The following is a 15,803-nucleotide window of genomic DNA, read 5'->3' on the forward strand; positions in this document are numbered from 1 at the left end:
TTTTTACTGAGATGAAATGACCGAAGAAGTTGAAACGGTAGATTTGACACCACAAACAAAAAGTTCAGAACCATTGTCAAAACCTGTCAAAGAACTTACAGATGAAGAGAAAAATTCAATAATAGAAAGTGCCAGGTCTGGAAATACAAACCCTAACTACAAAGTCACTTTTCATAGAAATGGAACGGCTAGTATCTCAAAAAAGAAACAGACTCTCACAAATAAAATATTGAAGTCTGAAGGAGCTTTCGAGACAACAGATGGAAAAGTTTACTTCACTGACCAACAGTTCATTATAGAACATCTCATTGACTTAGAGTCGAAATATTCTAAACTTTACAACAAACACAAAAAGTTGAAAGGAAAACAAAAACAAATGGCATATGATATTTATGAAGATGTTGACGACACAACTGTTCCTGCAAGTGAGGTAAAGTCAGAGGAACCGAAAAGTGACGAAAAACCGATAGAAGAAGAAAAACCAAAAACTGAAGATAAACCAAAACCAAAGTTTAGTTTCCAAACTAAACCAAGTCAACCTTCATTAGCTGGTATGGGTTGGCGTCAAAGACTTATGGCAGCAGGTGGTTATGTAAAGTAAAGAAAAAAAATATTTTTTTATTTTTGTAAAAATGCCCCCGTATAGAATGGACAGAAGGTCTGCTAGAATAAAAGCAGAGTTAGAAAGATATGGTTGGAAAGTTTCGAAGAAGTTTAAATATAGGAAGGGAAAGCCAATAAAAGTCTATGACAAACTGTCTGGTCTTCGCTACGAAATGGATTTGGAAACAGCACGTGCCAATTATCCAAACAGACTAGAGAGGTTAGAAGAAGAACGTCTTATGGACATGCCTTTCGATGTTAGTGAACCTCAAGTTGAAGGACACGACGGCTTTGCCAGATTCTACTGGAAACATGACGAACAATTGCATCCCTTGAGACGGAAAAAAGGGAAGGGTGAAGACAAACATGCTCCCATGGAAAGAACAAGATATGCATATGAAAAGTATCGTGAAGTTAGAAGTCAAATTACATCTGGTCGAACCTTTACAGTAAACTTTGACGAAGGAAAGAACAAAGAAGGCTTCATGGGTGTACTTGCTGCCATACAAGACGGAAATAAGAAAGGATACAATCTCAGACTAACCGTAACAGATTTAGATGGTCATATTTACTATGCACATGGCAATGTCACAACAGCCGCACAACTTCTTGACGCTTTCAAGACTACAAAGAGAGAACAAATGGTTGACTCCGACTCAGATATTTTGAATGCAATTGAAGGAATTGTAAGCGTGAAGTTCGAATGGTATCAACCTAACCCTCAAGCAGTCAGACAACATGCTGGATACTTCCCGTTCAGAAATAAGTCTGACATTGACTTGACAAGGTATGGAATTTACAATTCAATCGAAACAATTGTCAATGAACCTTGTATTCTTACATGTCTCAGGAACTCTGGTCTTGTTACAGATGAGAAGATGAAGTATCTTGAGTCATGTGTGAAGACAAGGTACATTCTCAGAGGTCAATTGGCAAAAATTGCACCGTTGGCAAATGTCAATATCCGAGTCAGCATACCTACAGCTAAAGGTTCTTCACATGACGACTATGTTGTTGACAAAGACTTACCATGGTTGAAGATTGTAATTGTCCACAACCACTTCATGTTGAACGAAAGTCTTACAAACCCATTGTTCGGAAAAGGCAAGTGCAACATTGTCAGAGCTGTAAACATTCTTTTCGAGAAAGGTTTGTTGGAACCAATTCCAGATGACAAGCTGACAGAAAGTTTTGTACCAAAAGACGAAACAAACTTTTCACTGTTAGCAAGACCAAAAGTTGTTCCAGACAAAGTTATAGCACAAAAGAAGTACACAGTTCCAAAAGGAGTTGGATTGTTCGGATACCAACCTGAACCAGAAGAACTTCCAATGAGGTTGCAAGAACTTCAAGATGCTATAAACAAACTCCCATTGAGACATCCAATCGACGTCAAATTGTATTGGAGAGCATCTGAGTTAGGTCAGAAGGTTTTATATGAAACAGGTTGCTTCGACGATGTTTATGAGATAACAGGAGAAGTTTCTCAGAAGATAAGAGACTCACTTGAATTTCCACAAACTGGACCAATTGGTTGCGACAAGTTCGACTCAGATGAAAAGATATACTATGTCGACCTTAACGCTGCATACATGAGTTTGTCCAATATATTTCCGACTGGAATTCCAAACGAAGATGGTGAGTTCCCAGGAAGGAACTATACAGTTGGAAAAAGTCATACAACAACTGTATGATATTAGGAAAGCTTCAAACCCCAAACTTGCAATGACACTCAAATTGCTTATGAATTCGACATGGGGATATTCCATTAAGAAACCTCAAGAGATGAAGAGTAAACATTATGAGAAGGTCGACAACTTTGTTGAAAGGTTTTCTCCTTTTGTTTTGAAGTACGAATTCACTCAAGGTCAAAGTGGCTTAGTAACCACATTAAAACCTATTGTCGAACATTGGTCTTACCCTCAGTTCGCAAAGGCAGTCCTTGACAACTACAACAAATTCTTCTCCGAAGTCAAATCCAAAGTGAAGGTTTACTATGAGAACATTGACGCACTCATGACGAACGAAGAAGGCTATAACAAACTCATTGAAATGGGATGGTCGGTGAAAAGATGGGTCAATTCAAATTGGACAAAATTTTCACCGAAGTTCATGTCCTCTCCAAGCGTAAGTACTGGGGTGAAAGAAGGAAATATAAACATTGCATGAAATAAAAAATTTTTATTCGAATTTGAATCGGACAGGTCGAGTTACACCATTCTTGGTCTCAAACTCATATATAACCTGTTTGTTGTATTTTCGTCGACTATGGCACGAGACACGAACATTGACCAAACGGACAAAAAGTGTCATTTCAGATGGTCACGCAGCCAATCGCATTCGAGCACTTCGAAGAAGCCTTACGTTCCAAGGGAGAGGGTGTCTGGTGCAAGGCAGAGGTCATGGACTCTACGAGCAGTACATCCTCAATGCCTGGGAGGACAAATCGTCCTTGGATTGGCAATTCTACCAACTCCTCTGGGACGACCTCCTACGCAACTGGGATGACGAAAGAGTCCAATTCAGAGGTCGGAACTAATTGTCCAAATTACCTTAATTTACATACTTAAAATAAACACCTAAATTTACTCGGGGTTTCCCCCTAAAATAAAATTTTTTTACTCTTAGAACCACTCGAGGTTCTCCTTACGGTTGTTGAGCTTGTCACCGTCAATGTGTCTGACCTTCGTCTTCTTGTTGGATTTGGAACCCATTGAATTGCGACAAGCTTGCCCATGGAATTGAACCGCGATTCCGAAGGTAAGGTTCAAGTGTCCCAAGTTGTTGAGGACTGGGGTAAGAACCTTGCCTGTCTCCTTGTTGCGGATTTTGTATGGGTAGGGTTGGGAAATTTCGTAAGCGTCATCGGCAACAAGGGTTGCCCAAACTTCCTCTTCTTCGTGTTTCTCTTCTTCTTCTCTTCTTCCTCTTCTCTCTTCTCTCTTCTCCTCGACAATTCCTTCTTCAATTTGGTACTCACGAATTACGGTGTTGGAGTTCTGTCCTTTCCGAGTACCTTCCAGATGGCGTCTATCTCTTCGAAGAAACGGTAGATGAGTCTGGCAAGGTCTCGGTTCTCTCTCGCGTAAATGCGCAAGGTTTCCGTCAAATCATTCAGGCTTTCTCATTGGAAGCTTGGTTCATGAGGAATCTCACTTTAAGTCTTCATCTCTTCCATAAGACTACTTTGGAGAGTCTTAACGGTGTTTGTCAGATGAGCTTTCAAATTCAAAATTTGAATTTGAACTGGGCGCTTGTCTGGCAACATTGAAAGGACATCTGCCATTGTGTTCGGCTTCGGTGCTTGTTCGGACATCGAAAAAATGAAGTGGTTTGAGAATGACGGTTTTACTTCAAAAAGCTTGTTATGACGGTTAAGTCATACAACAAGTTTAAAATAATATCTTGTTCTTCTTCTGAACGTTTGTTGTCTCTTCCGATAAAAGTTTCGAACATGAGAACCAAAAAACGTTTTTTGAGATTGCGGAAGAGTTCAGGCAAACGTTCATATTCTGGATATGTTGGGAGCAGTTCAAAACATCTGAGCTGACTTTCGGACAAAATTGGGACAATGTCAGAAAATTCATCTTTGGTCGGACTGCTTGAAGGTAAGTCCCTTACATGTAAGTAGCTCTGGTAAAGTCTTCTCATTTCTGCTAACTTTGGAGTATAGCTTCGTAGTTTAGAAGTTTTAATTTTAATTGTCTTATTCCACTCTTGACATCTAAACGGTAACTATCCATGAGGTCAAGAGTAGCTTTGGTAGCTTTAAGTGGAGCTATCTCTTCTTGACTTGTGCAATTTTGGTTGCAATTGTGGTTTGAGCTCCTTCAAGTTCGCCGTCTATGTCGTTCTCAACGCCTTCAACCATAGCTTGAAACTCTTCATCGGTCCATTGAGATTGGTGTGGGACGAATTTAACTTGCTTCATTCAAAAAATGAAAAAAATGTTTTTACTCAAAGCGTGCCATGTATATGGCTATAAGAAACTTACCAGAAGGCTTCTTCTTCACATGAGTCTTTGGCAACTTGAGTGTTGGTGTTGGAGTTGGGTCTGGAATTTCAATTCTCTCTCGAGCGCAACAACAGATGTCAGAATAACATTCCCCACTGTCTTTCTTGCCACCATAAATTGTGTATTGACCGAACTTGCATTTGCAGGAAGACCGGTCAATACAAGGTTCACAGTTGACATATGTGTACACATACCTGTTGAGTACGAGTGTGAGTAAAAACATAAAAAAGTGAAGTTAAAATGAGATGTTTACTGTAAAGGTACGATGTCGCCTTCTGTGTTTATGAAGAACGCCCGACCCGAGAAGTGTAAGAGTCCTCTGAGAATTTGGGCAATTCGTACAGTTGGGTTCTCTCTGTTTGGAAGTAGTATCCAAGGACGCTTGGCAAAGAACTTCAAGAGGACTTCTTTCTTCATCTCTTTTATGTCGTCGAAAGGAGTGTTTTCTGGTATTTGCAGGACAATTCCAGTGTCAATTTCAATTTTAAGCGCACTTCTTCCAGACACCCAGCCTGCAATGGTCTTGTTTGACTTCAGATGGCTCAGGTAGTTCCTAACTAGCTCATTTATCTCTATAAGGTAGATTGCCTCATCTGCTGGGTCTATGTCGGTCATTGTTTCAAGACGAGTCTTTTACTTTTTCAAGACGAGTCTTTTACTTTTTCAAGACGAGTCTTTTACTTTTTCAAGACGAGTCTTTTACTTTTTCAAGACAAGTCTTTTACTTTTTCAAGACAAGTCTTTTACTTTTTCAAGACAAGACCCGTTATTTTTCAAGAAATTTTTTGGTGTAAAGTTCTCAAATTTGAGAACAGTGGTCTTGATTTCAGACGATACCCGTACTTTTTCAAGACAAGTCTTTTACTTTTTCAAGACAAGTCTTTTACTTTTTCAAGACAAGTCTTTTACTTTTTCAAGACAAGTCTTTTACTTTTTCAAGACAAGTCTTTTATTGTTTCAAGACAAGTCTTTTACTTTTTCAAGACAAGTCTTTTATTGTTTCAAGACAATGTCCGACGTACCACCAACCGAGCCCATATCCCAACCAGAGGAACCTAAAGCACCAGCCCCTGCACCTCAGCAACCTCAGTTCCAACAAGTACCTCAGTTCCAACAAGTACCTCCGAATTACTACCAATTTCCAAATTACTACCAAATACCTCCTCAAGGCTTCCCGAACTACCCTCCTCAGCCTATGCCTTACTGCCCTAACCCTTGGATGTTCATGTCAAACCCTCCACCCCAATTCCAATTCCAATCTCAATCCAAGAGAGACCAAGAGTTCGAAGAAGGTCTGAACCGTTTACGCAAAGAGTATGCCACAGCCCCTATGGAAGACGACAGGCTTTCAGTCTCTTCCCTAAGGTCGACCAATTCGACTCGTACCACAGATTCGGTTCGTGACCGTGACGACTACCTCAAGCAGTCTGAGAGACTCTTCATCCTACAACCATTTACAGTTGGAGCTCTCAAGAACATGCGCAATTACGAAGGTCAGACACCAGCTGGAGACCGCAAAACAGACGTACTCGCAAGAGCAGTCCAACTGGTCAAGACAAAGACTGAGATAGTCGACTTCATTCTTGCAGCTTGCCCATACAAGTAAAAAAATAAACAATTACGAGTTAAACTTTTTATTCTTTCTTTTCTGAGTTGTTTAGAGCTGGTTTCTCTTGTAGGAACCTTTCGTACTCTTCCATGGTCATGTAATTGCGAATTTGGTACGCAATTCCAGGTTCGTTGTTTTTGAACCTTACGTATGTAACGCTTCCATCCTCCTCAGGGAAGTAAGCTGCTAACATCTGACCAAGTTTTCTCGGTGACTCGGAGCTCATAAAAATGTCACTTTTTAAACGTTAAGTTTTTAGTCTTATTTTACCCTTTGTTTACCCTTTGTTTGTCAAGGTAGTATTGGAGTGCAATTTCTCCAAATTCTCTGTGTCGGAGTTCTTCAGCATTTTCCAAGGTGTACCTGGAGAACTCAAAGAAGTTGTCAAGAAGATACTGCCATGCTGCTCTTCTGAGTTCGTCGGTATTTTGGAAGTGTTGCACCTTCGAGTCTTCGGACATGAAAAAATGACACTTTTTCTATTAAACCGTTTTGGCATTTCTCATGAGTGAGTATAGTTCTGCCGAACCATTGGAAGAGAAGTACCCTTGCTGGCAAAAGACAAAAATAGTTGCCTTAGTTGTCATTGCAATTGTACTCGTAATTGAATTCATTGTACTTCTCTTCACGTACATAAAACTCAGCAATGGTATTTGCTTTAAGAAGCTACCATCTTACTAAGACTAAACACTTAGATTTTTCAAGCTTGACTTTTTACAATTTGAATTTTGTTGCTGAATTCAGCAAAAATATATTTTAGGTGAAGAGGTGAGATTTCACCTCTTTTTTCACCTGTTTTTTCACCCTCTTGAATTTTCATGATTTCATCGTAAATGTTTTGTCGAAACTTCATCGTAATGAGCGTAAATCAGACAAAAATATATTTTAGGTGAAGAGGTGAGATTTCACCTCTTTTTTCACCTGTTTTTTCACCCTCTTGAATTTTCCCGAAATAAAAAATAAAGTTGGTTTTTTTAAAAAAATATTTTTTTATTTTTATTGTAAGAACATGTTAGCAACAACAGCACCAAACTCGTTAGTTATGAATCCAACTTCAATGTTAGTAGAGATGAAAAGCTTCATTCCTTCTTCATATACTTTCGAAACAGAAATCCAGAAGATAAAGCAAGAACTTCTCCAAGGAGATTTAGATTGCACTGCAAAAGATGAAACAAATGAACAGTATCTTTATGAAATGCAGGACATTATTGACCATTTACCTAAACTTCCTGAAATACAACAACAAAAGCTCACTATTCCAGAATTCGATGAAATAGAAGTCAAAGCAACTGACTCAGTAGAAATAAAGAAGTTCATACGAAAGGTAAACTATGAGTTTCTAGGATTTCATTGCAACCATAAAGTTATGGACAAAGATTGCGATATGGTATATAAGAACATCTCTGACATATATAAATCTGGGGAGTTTAAGACCTACGACAACTTTGTTTCGTTAGTTGCAAAATGTGTTTGGGAAATAAGAGATAAAGATAGTAGGGGTAAGGTATGGAACGAACAAATAAAACCCGCTATGTTCGAGATGAAGAGAGCAATTGACGCCTTAGTTGTTTTAGCAGGTAAGGTTTCAGAATATAACGCAAAAATGAACCCGCAATGTTCTAAATGTAAGGCAGCAATTAGGAAATATAACTACTCAGTCAAAGAGATAGAACGTATGAGAAACGACTATGCAGATTTAAAGAAAGAAGTAGAAAAGCCAGCAGAAGATAAAATGGACATGTTAGAATTTCTGAACAAAAACTATCCAACTGCTGACGATTTCCTTCTTTCAGATGTCAAGAAGAAGTATAAAGAAACCTTCGGCATAGTTAAAACATTCGATGTACTAAAAGAAGAAATCGAAGCCACAAAATTGTTTAGGATTTCAAATATACATCATACAATTCATGTAAAACGCTTATAAAATAACTGAGGTGAAAAAAGAGGTGAAAAAAGAGGTGAAATCTCACCTCTTCACCTAAAATATATTTTTATTGAATTCTGAGTAAAATGACCAAATTTCATTATATAACTGTTATGAGTGACGAAGAGAACTTTGACACTTCGTAAAAAAATCCCTGAAATCATATCTTTTATACAAAATTCAAGAGGTGAAAAAAGAGGTGAAAAAACAGGTGAAATCTCACCTCTTCACCTAAAATATATTTTTATTGAATTCTGAGTAAAATGACCAAATTTCATTATATAACTGTTATGAGTGACGAAGAGAACTTTGACACTTCGTAAAAAAATCCCTGAAATCATATCTTTTATACAAAATTCAAGAGGTGAAAAAAGAGGTGAAAAAACAGGTGAAATCTCACCTCTTCACCGAAACATTATTTTTGCTGAAAAATGACCAAATTTCATGAATTTCCTCATAAGATTGCTATCCTCGAAAAACCGAGAGAAGAGATTCCGTATGAAAACAGTGAAGAACAGCGAGTAGGTAAGAAACCCCAGTCGCCAAAACTCATGAAAATCGTGAAAAATAACAGAGTATTTTGACAACTTCAAACAAGTAGAGTAAATGAACTCTTTATTTTTGCTGACTTTTTACAATTTGAACTTTGTTTGCGTAGATATGAATTCTGAAAGAAGTATGAGGGTCTTGTATGACTTTGTACTTCTCCCATAGTTCATGTCTGTCAAACTTACCTGCCATGGACTCTTTCATAAGTTCCATGAAATCGTCTTCGGACAATCCAGGGAAAAGTATGATATCAGTAAGTATTCTTTTAACATCCTTACTTAAACTCTTTGCTGTCTGTACACAAATGACAACTGAGATGTTAAAGTGTCTGAGCTTCTTAAGAATTCGACACATATCTTGTTCTCTATTCTTAAGCAAAGGATGAGAAGCAAAGTCATCTAAGATAAGAAGACATCTGTGAGGGTAAGTCTTCCAATCGTAAGATTGCAATTTCTTCGAAATGTATTCTATCTCTTTCTGTTTGTTTCTGAAGTGTTTCTTCTCTAATATTCTCTGCATTTCCTCATTTGGGTCTTTAAACTTCGAATTGACATACTCATTTATAGCATTGTACTTCAAAACTCTTCTTTGGTACTTCTTTATCCAATCTAACAACTCAGAGTCTTTTATACATACTAACTTAGACTTTTTTATAATATCTTTGAACGAATTGACGGTTTGGTCAAATTGACCAGAAGTACTACAAATAACAACTAACTCATAGAATGGGTTCTTCTCATCTAGTTCTTGTTGTTGTGCAGCCATTTTAAGATAAGTGAAAGTCTTGCCCGACCCAGGTGGTGCGATTAGACCTGTTATACCATTCTGAGCAAATAGAACTTGTCATGTATGGGTTTTATCTGAGCATTTTCTAACTTCCTCTTGTTCTTGTTTAAAACATTCTCAAATTTTTGTCAATGTCAGCAAACTTTTTTTCTAACATATTTTTAGAAAAATTAAAATTTTTATCTTTTAGAAAATGTCTAGCGATTTCGCTATCTATATTCGAGACAAGCTTTTCGACAGCAAAACATCTGTAGACCATAAAATCTTACATAGTGTAAACAAGAAAGGTGAATTTGTTCTAAAGTTCTGTTTCTGGGAATATGACAAGAACCATAAAACATTAAGCAGAGAAGTCTTTAAGTTTGTCAATGACAGACTTGTTGACAGAGATGACGCCGATTGGAAAGATGAAGTCCAACAAAAGTTCTTAGAATGCAAAGAAGACACATGCGCTGTTCTTGAAGATGAAATAGAAAACAGAATAGAAGAGCTATTAAAGGACAAAGACCTTTTACATAAATATGGTTCTGAGAAGTTTGACATAACTCCACCAGAGAAGAAGAAGAAGAGAGAGAAGAAAGAAAAGAAAGTAGAAGAAGAGAAGAAAGAACCTGAACCAGTTCCAGAGAAAAAGAAATTTGACATGTAAAAATAAACTTTTATTTTTAGAACATTTCTGGGTCAATGTCAATGTTCTCTTCCTCTTTAGGAGCAAACACTGGCTTAGACTCTAAAATCTTTTTACCCAATTTACCTTGAACTTCAACTATCTTAGACTCATAATATTCATAGTCGTCTGCTTTCTTTGGTTCATAAGGTATAACAAGTTTGTATGCTTTGCCTTCTTTAAGGTTTGAAAACCTTCTGTCAAAATTTTCTTTGACTGCTAACAAACCTTCTATGTCTAAGTCTTCAAATTTCGCACCATTTTTAGTCACAATAGCAAACTTAACTGGTTCGATGTTCCAAACTTTGCTGAATGAAGACTTTTCAAAATGGTAGAAGTAAACATTCAAATATGTGAATGGGTCTAGTTCTTCTTTAAGTCCTGACATGTACTTATTTACTGAGATGAATTTCGTCATCTTTTTTATCGGATAAAAAAATATTTTTTATAAAATTTACTCAGAAAAATTTTTCTTTGTATATACGCCGTTCTGAACATCTAAAAGATTTTTGACATTTGCCAAGAATGTTCGTTTAGAAGCTGCCATATAACCATATTCTTGACAATACTGTTTATACGAATCGTACAATGACCTTTCATCTAAACACTCAAAGTCAGTTTCATCTATAAACAGTTCATAAACACTCTTGTTTGCTTCTAACAATGTTTGTCTTTCTTCGGTATGTGGAATTTGTCTTGGATTGAACTTTGAAATATCTAATGTCATGAAATATGAGAACAAGTGGTTGTAAAAGTTAGGTGTCAAAGTTTCTGCTAAGTCGTCAAAATATTCTGTATCTTGCATATGAGAATCTGACGTTCTGACAACTACATATCTTCTGTCAGAACTTTCTAACTTCATCGGAACAACATTGTTTGAAACCATGATGAAATTTGCAACATTTTCACAAACTCTTTGGTCTTTATATTTTCTTTCAACAACTCCAACTTTGTCTGTTATAAGACTCTTCAAAGCATCTGAGTTCAAAACTTTTGTTGTATCTATACTTTGAAGTTCATTGCAAACTATAAGTTTCATATTCTCTATTGAGGAGTTAAACTTGCCACAGATGTTTTCTAAGTTTGTCATATTAGGGTTCGAATAGCCCTCTAACAGTTTGCACAAAATATCTGTAAAGAATGTGTTCTTACCAGTTCCTTGTTTTCCAATTATAATGAGAGCAGTTTCATTTTTAGCACTTGGATGTTGTAAGATGTTTGCAAACCAACATAAGATATACTCATAGACTCTTTCGTTTCCATTGCATATAATTTCTTTGACATGGTCTAACCAAGCTTCTATAATATTTTCTTTCCATTCTACTTGTTCGTATTTATATCCAGTGAAGATAGAATAGAAGTTTGGAGAAGGTGTATAGAACTTTATACCACGAACTGAAAAATCTTCTAACTTTGACAATAAGATATCCCAAGCATCTAACATCTTCATTCCAACTTGTACAACTTTTATTTTCTTAAGTTTCTGTCTACATTCTTGTTCAGACACTATTGTTGCTCTTGGTTTGTTAAAGACAACATCCCATTCTTTCATGACATAACATTCTGGGGCAGAGTCAACATAAATGACTAAACGTTTCAAATTCTCGACTGCTTTGTTATAGTCTCGAAATGGACACATATTTCTGAATGCTTGGAAGTCATAAAAATCTGAAACATCTATTCTGTACATTTTTATAAAAATAAAAAAAAATATTTTTTTTATTCTTGACTTTGTTGTTGCATTTGTTGTTCTTGAGCTATTTGTTGTTGAAGTTGTTCTTGGAGTACAATACTTTCACCAGTTGCATCTTCCAATTCGAAACTTTCTGCCGTCATTGACAAATACATAGGACATAAAAGTTTTACAGGAACAAAGTTTGCGTCGACTAATGTCAAGTTTATGTTTGCTAAAGTGTTTGAGTTTACTAAGGTTGAAAATTCTGCATTCGAATGAACAATAGGCAAACCAGCAGAGAAAGTGTTGTTTATACGCATGAGTATCTTTTGGTCATAGTAGTTTCTGTCGACATTCGAATAGCACTTTGAACCTAAGTTTGAAACAATATATAAGATTGGTGTGCTTAATGTCAATGGAATAGACATTCCTTGTATGACACCTTTTCCTGTTATAGGAAACTGTTGGTAGTAAAAACCAGATATAAGTTTTGTATTATAGCTCATATCGTTTATACTAAACTCAGTCGGACATCCAAACATAATGAAACCTGCTCTAGTTGCAGCACATGTTACATCCGTCCTTAAAGTATTAAATAAGTCAACAAAACCTGTTGGTGGTATATCTGAGTAAGTATCTTCAAAGAAGTATTTTTTACCATTCACAACAACAAAGTCTTCTGGTGTCAAAAGAGCAAAACAGGCTTTAGTCGTCATCGTGTTTAAGGTCAGTTTACAATATCGTCCTTGAGGACTTTGTAAGTTTGTTGTTATAGAATTATATGACTCAGGGTTTTTAGTCGTAATAGTATAAACCACTATGTCTTCTGCCATTTACTTAGCAAGTAAATTTTAATGAAATGTTGTGGTCGTCAAATATTTTTATGACGTCTGGGAAACTATATTTTAAGTTCAACGTTTCACCTCCTTTCATAACGTATATCTTGTCAATGACATTATATGAAACACCACAGCAACTAACGTCGGGTTCTATTTCTTTGATGTTTATATCGTCTGCCTCTGTCAAAAGTTTCAATAGTTCTTTCAAAATTTCATGAGGTGCGATGACATATGAGTTCACTTTTACAGGGTTGTGTTCGACCAAGTTTAACATTATACCCAAAGCTTGACAAATCTTCTCCTGAGTTTTAAGTTTGTCTTTAAGTTGTTGGTAGTCGTTTCGAATATCTGCAACAGAACTTAAGTCTCTGCTAACTTCAGGATATGTTGGTTGTTCTTTTACAGGAACTATTGTTATACCATCTTCGTCTTCGTATGGTTTCCCCACTTCAACATCTCTGTCTTTGACATTGACAACAACACTTTGACTGTTTGTTTGAGTTGGTGAATTTAACTTCACATCTGCCACCGCCATTAAACCTTTTGAAACACTCACGCTTCTATTTTTCGGAAATGACATTTTACTTAGAATAAAAAGATGGACGTATTTGAGTATCTCTTCGAATTGAAGCAAAACAAAGTTTACACACACAAACAATACAAGTTCATTGACAGAATAGTTCTTTACACAACAATGGAAAATGTTATAGAATAGCAGTCTTTGCTGAACCAAAATATTTTCATAAAGCAAAGAAAGTTGGTATAACTGAAATGGTGAAAGTTCTTGAAGCAGACAAAAATATAACAACAAAACTTACAGATATTTCTAAAGGTAAGTTTATAATACAATTTATGTCAAAACTGGCGTACTGTCAATATTTGACGGAGAGAAGTCAGTTCAAGAACAACTTACTGACCTGCTGCCAAAATCTGCTCGATGGAAGCTGTCGTTATACCAATCTGAGGAGCCCCAGCAGGTTTCATCGAACGAATTTTCAAAAGAGCATCTTCCGTGAAAAGTGCTATTGGTTTTGTAAACTTCTTTGCTTTCAATTCATCTGGACCGTCTCTGTCACCAGTATATTGTATTTGAACTGTACCAACAGTTGAAATACCACCCATAAAGTCTTCTGAGTCAGCAAATGGAATGCCAAGCCAAAAGTTTGAACGGTCTCCATTTGTATATTGAGTTTTTTGACTCCTGTATGGGTCCATACTTTCACATATGGCATAATAGAACTTTGCATTTCAGGGTTAATGGTTGTTGTGAAGTTGTTGTTAAAGTTCATAGCATCTAATGTCAAGTTGTATGACCTCATATCCTCAACTGTAGAATATTCTTCTCTTGGAATATTTGCCATCTATGTTTATATGGTATTTAATACCAGGGTTGTAGAAGCAAGAATAGTCATTTATAGTTCGTCTGAACAGTACAAACATAGTATCTGCATGTTTCATTGCAGTTGTTAAAGCAATATCTGTTCTTGCACCTGGGTCAGCACTTTGGTTTCCAACTTCACCTGCAAAGTCTTTGACAGATATTTGGTGTATAGGGAACATAAGTGGAACTGCAATATATTTGGCAGCTAAAGCATTTGAAATATCTGGGTCCAACATATAGACTGCAAGTCTGCTTTCTATTCTCTTGCATTCAAATTTTTCGCATGTGAACTTAACTGGGTCCCAAGCATCTCCAGCAGCATTGAAATAATAGTTTACTTCAGTGTTGAGGTTTGAGAAACCAAAGTCTAAGTCAACTTTGTTTTTGCAAAAGTCGGCGAATGACATTTTATTTGTTCCCACTACTTCTGTAAGAGTGAATGGGTCTTGTGTTGGTGCAATGACTAAGTTATTTTTGCTTGGAGTAAGTTCGATAGAAATTTTTCCTGCCCAGTTTGGCAAGTATCTTAAAAACCTGAAGATGAGGAAAGATGACAAAGGAACTCTAAGTTTCAGTTTTACTTTGGTTACTGCTGCTGCAGTTTGTCCAGAAAGGTTAACATAAACTCCTGGAACGTTAGGGTCAAGTCTTCTTATTTTCTCAATAGTTGCATACTGGTCTGTTTGTTCTCTAGCTTGTGGTTGTACTGAGTTTCTCAAAGCGAACCATTCATAGTTTGCCCATGTTACTGTTTGAACTAAGTCAGAGTTAGAATATATCTTATATCCCATGAAAACTTCTGGAGCATATTGGTATCCGACATAGAAAATTCCATTGCAACCTTTCTTGTCAGACAACTTGGCAGAAGGTTTTATTTCAATGTCTTGTTCCACGTATAAGAAAGAGTTGTCAATAGAAAAATATGAAACCTGTCGCAAGCAATATCTACTGTTGTTGAAGAACCTTCTCCAAACTCACCTACGTTTCCATAAGAAACAGCAGTTGTATATTCGTAAGTTCCAGGAACTATTTCTGACCTTCTAATGGCATTGTCGCATTCGTTATACCATTCGGAAACATTTCCATTCATGCATCCAAAACTGTTGGCGTTATATTCTGAGCGGCGTACATTTCATATGAGTAAAAATATAGAATAGTTGGATTTATATGTCATAATAGAACCCACGTGGACCAAGCTTTACTTTTTCTCCTGACTGAGTTTTTAACTCTTCTTTTTCCTTCATTGCCCTCTGCTTGAAGTTGTTGCATCTTTGCATTATGTTCATCTAGTATGTTGCAAATTTCCCATGTCCTTTTTGCCTTTTGGCTCTGGTCGCCCATCTCAGGTAACCTATATCCTAGAAAGAGTTTGTCATAGTCTGTATTTGAGTCTCGCGTATTGTTTGCATGACTCTTTCCTGAGTTTCGGTTCAAGCTCTTCAAACAGTGCCTGTCCATATGGAATAAGCTCGTTTCCAAATATATGTTTTTGTAGCCATTCTGGTTTTCTTTCCATGTTACCAACTATATCTTTTGTGAATGGGAAAGCTTTACCCAATCTTTCAGTCTTGCGTCGTTTATTTCTGTAGTTGTTTATTTTGTCAAGGAACATGTTTTTCAATACTAACATTTCATTTGGTACTGTCCATTTGAGTTTTCTTAATATTCATCCCTTCTCGTTCATTGTCTGCAAAGTAAGTTTTTATGACATTTTGTAAACTTTCGTTTGCAAGGTCATGTACAATAGGTTCTTTC

The 15,803-nt window shown here is 36.6% G+C and overlaps 13 protein-coding genes across 13 annotated transcripts, besides 1 other annotated feature; 6 read left to right on the forward strand and 7 right to left on the reverse strand.

Moving 5' to 3' along the window:
- Positions 1–15,126: part of a mobile genetic element that runs on past the window's edge.
- TVAGG3_0908690 (phage tail repeat-like family) lies at positions 17–601 on the forward strand (the record flags this gene model as incomplete). The annotated part of the gene is made up of 1 exon (XM_051251691.1): positions 17–601. The coding sequence occupies one exon, from the start codon at positions 17–19 to the stop codon at positions 599–601; it is 585 nt and encodes a 194-aa protein (XP_051077265.1).
- TVAGG3_0908700 (uncharacterized protein) lies at positions 648–1,844 on the forward strand (the record flags this gene model as incomplete). The annotated part of the gene is made up of 1 exon (XM_051251692.1): positions 648–1,844. A coding segment is annotated over one exon (1,197 nt), but the record flags the coding sequence as incomplete, so codon positions are not given.
- TVAGG3_0908710 (uncharacterized protein) lies at positions 4,617–4,835 on the forward strand (the record flags this gene model as incomplete). The annotated part of the gene is made up of 1 exon (XM_051251693.1): positions 4,617–4,835. The coding sequence occupies one exon, from the start codon at positions 4,617–4,619 to the stop codon at positions 4,833–4,835; it is 219 nt and encodes a 72-aa protein (XP_051077267.1).
- Positions 4,868–5,233, reverse strand: TVAGG3_0908720 (uncharacterized protein; the record flags this gene model as incomplete). The annotated part of the gene is made up of 1 exon (XM_051251694.1): positions 4,868–5,233. The coding sequence occupies one exon, from the start codon at positions 5,231–5,233 to the stop codon at positions 4,868–4,870; it is 366 nt and encodes a 121-aa protein (XP_051077268.1).
- On the forward strand, positions 5,628–6,224 carry TVAGG3_0908730 (uncharacterized protein; the record flags this gene model as incomplete). The annotated part of the gene is made up of 1 exon (XM_051251695.1): positions 5,628–6,224. The coding sequence occupies one exon, from the start codon at positions 5,628–5,630 to the stop codon at positions 6,222–6,224; it is 597 nt and encodes a 198-aa protein (XP_051077269.1).
- On the reverse strand, positions 6,253–6,453 carry TVAGG3_0908740 (uncharacterized protein; the record flags this gene model as incomplete). Its single annotated transcript, XM_051251696.1, has 1 exon — positions 6,253–6,453. One exon carries the CDS (start codon positions 6,451–6,453, stop codon positions 6,253–6,255), a length of 201 nt encoding a protein of 66 aa, XP_051077270.1.
- TVAGG3_0908750 (organellar and viral DNA polymerase type B) lies at positions 7,237–7,834 on the forward strand (the record flags this gene model as incomplete). Its single annotated transcript, XM_051251697.1, has 1 exon — positions 7,237–7,834. A coding segment is annotated over one exon (598 nt), but the record flags the coding sequence as incomplete, so codon positions are not given.
- On the reverse strand, positions 8,767–9,219 carry TVAGG3_0908760 (protein of unknown function, DUF4106 family; the record flags this gene model as incomplete). The annotated part of the gene is made up of 1 exon (XM_051251698.1): positions 8,767–9,219. One exon carries the CDS (start codon positions 9,217–9,219, stop codon positions 8,767–8,769), a length of 453 nt encoding a protein of 150 aa, XP_051077272.1.
- TVAGG3_0908770 (uncharacterized protein) lies at positions 9,680–10,135 on the forward strand (the record flags this gene model as incomplete). The annotated part of the gene is made up of 1 exon (XM_051251699.1): positions 9,680–10,135. One exon carries the CDS (start codon positions 9,680–9,682, stop codon positions 10,133–10,135), a length of 456 nt encoding a protein of 151 aa, XP_051077273.1.
- Positions 10,152–10,571, reverse strand: TVAGG3_0908780 (protein of unknown function, DUF4108 family; the record flags this gene model as incomplete). The annotated part of the gene is made up of 1 exon (XM_051251700.1): positions 10,152–10,571. One exon carries the CDS (start codon positions 10,569–10,571, stop codon positions 10,152–10,154), a length of 420 nt encoding a protein of 139 aa, XP_051077274.1.
- Positions 11,094–11,705, reverse strand: TVAGG3_0908790 (uncharacterized protein; the record flags this gene model as incomplete). The annotated part of the gene is made up of 1 exon (XM_051251701.1): positions 11,094–11,705. A coding segment is annotated over one exon (612 nt), but the record flags the coding sequence as incomplete, so codon positions are not given.
- TVAGG3_0908800 (uncharacterized protein) lies at positions 11,873–12,256 on the reverse strand (the record flags this gene model as incomplete). The annotated part of the gene is made up of 1 exon (XM_051251702.1): positions 11,873–12,256. The coding sequence occupies one exon, from the start codon at positions 12,254–12,256 to the stop codon at positions 11,873–11,875; it is 384 nt and encodes a 127-aa protein (XP_051077276.1).
- On the reverse strand, positions 12,666–13,202 carry TVAGG3_0908810 (protein of unknown function, DUF4106 family; the record flags this gene model as incomplete). The annotated part of the gene is made up of 1 exon (XM_051251703.1): positions 12,666–13,202. One exon carries the CDS (start codon positions 13,200–13,202, stop codon positions 12,666–12,668), a length of 537 nt encoding a protein of 178 aa, XP_051077277.1.
- Positions 15,127–15,803: the final 677 nt, after the last annotated feature.

This window comes from Trichomonas vaginalis, chromosome I, assembly GCF_026262505.1.
Source record: "Trichomonas vaginalis G3 chromosome I, whole genome shotgun sequence".
Classification (NCBI taxonomy): domain Eukaryota; phylum Parabasalia; order Trichomonadida; family Trichomonadidae; genus Trichomonas; species Trichomonas vaginalis.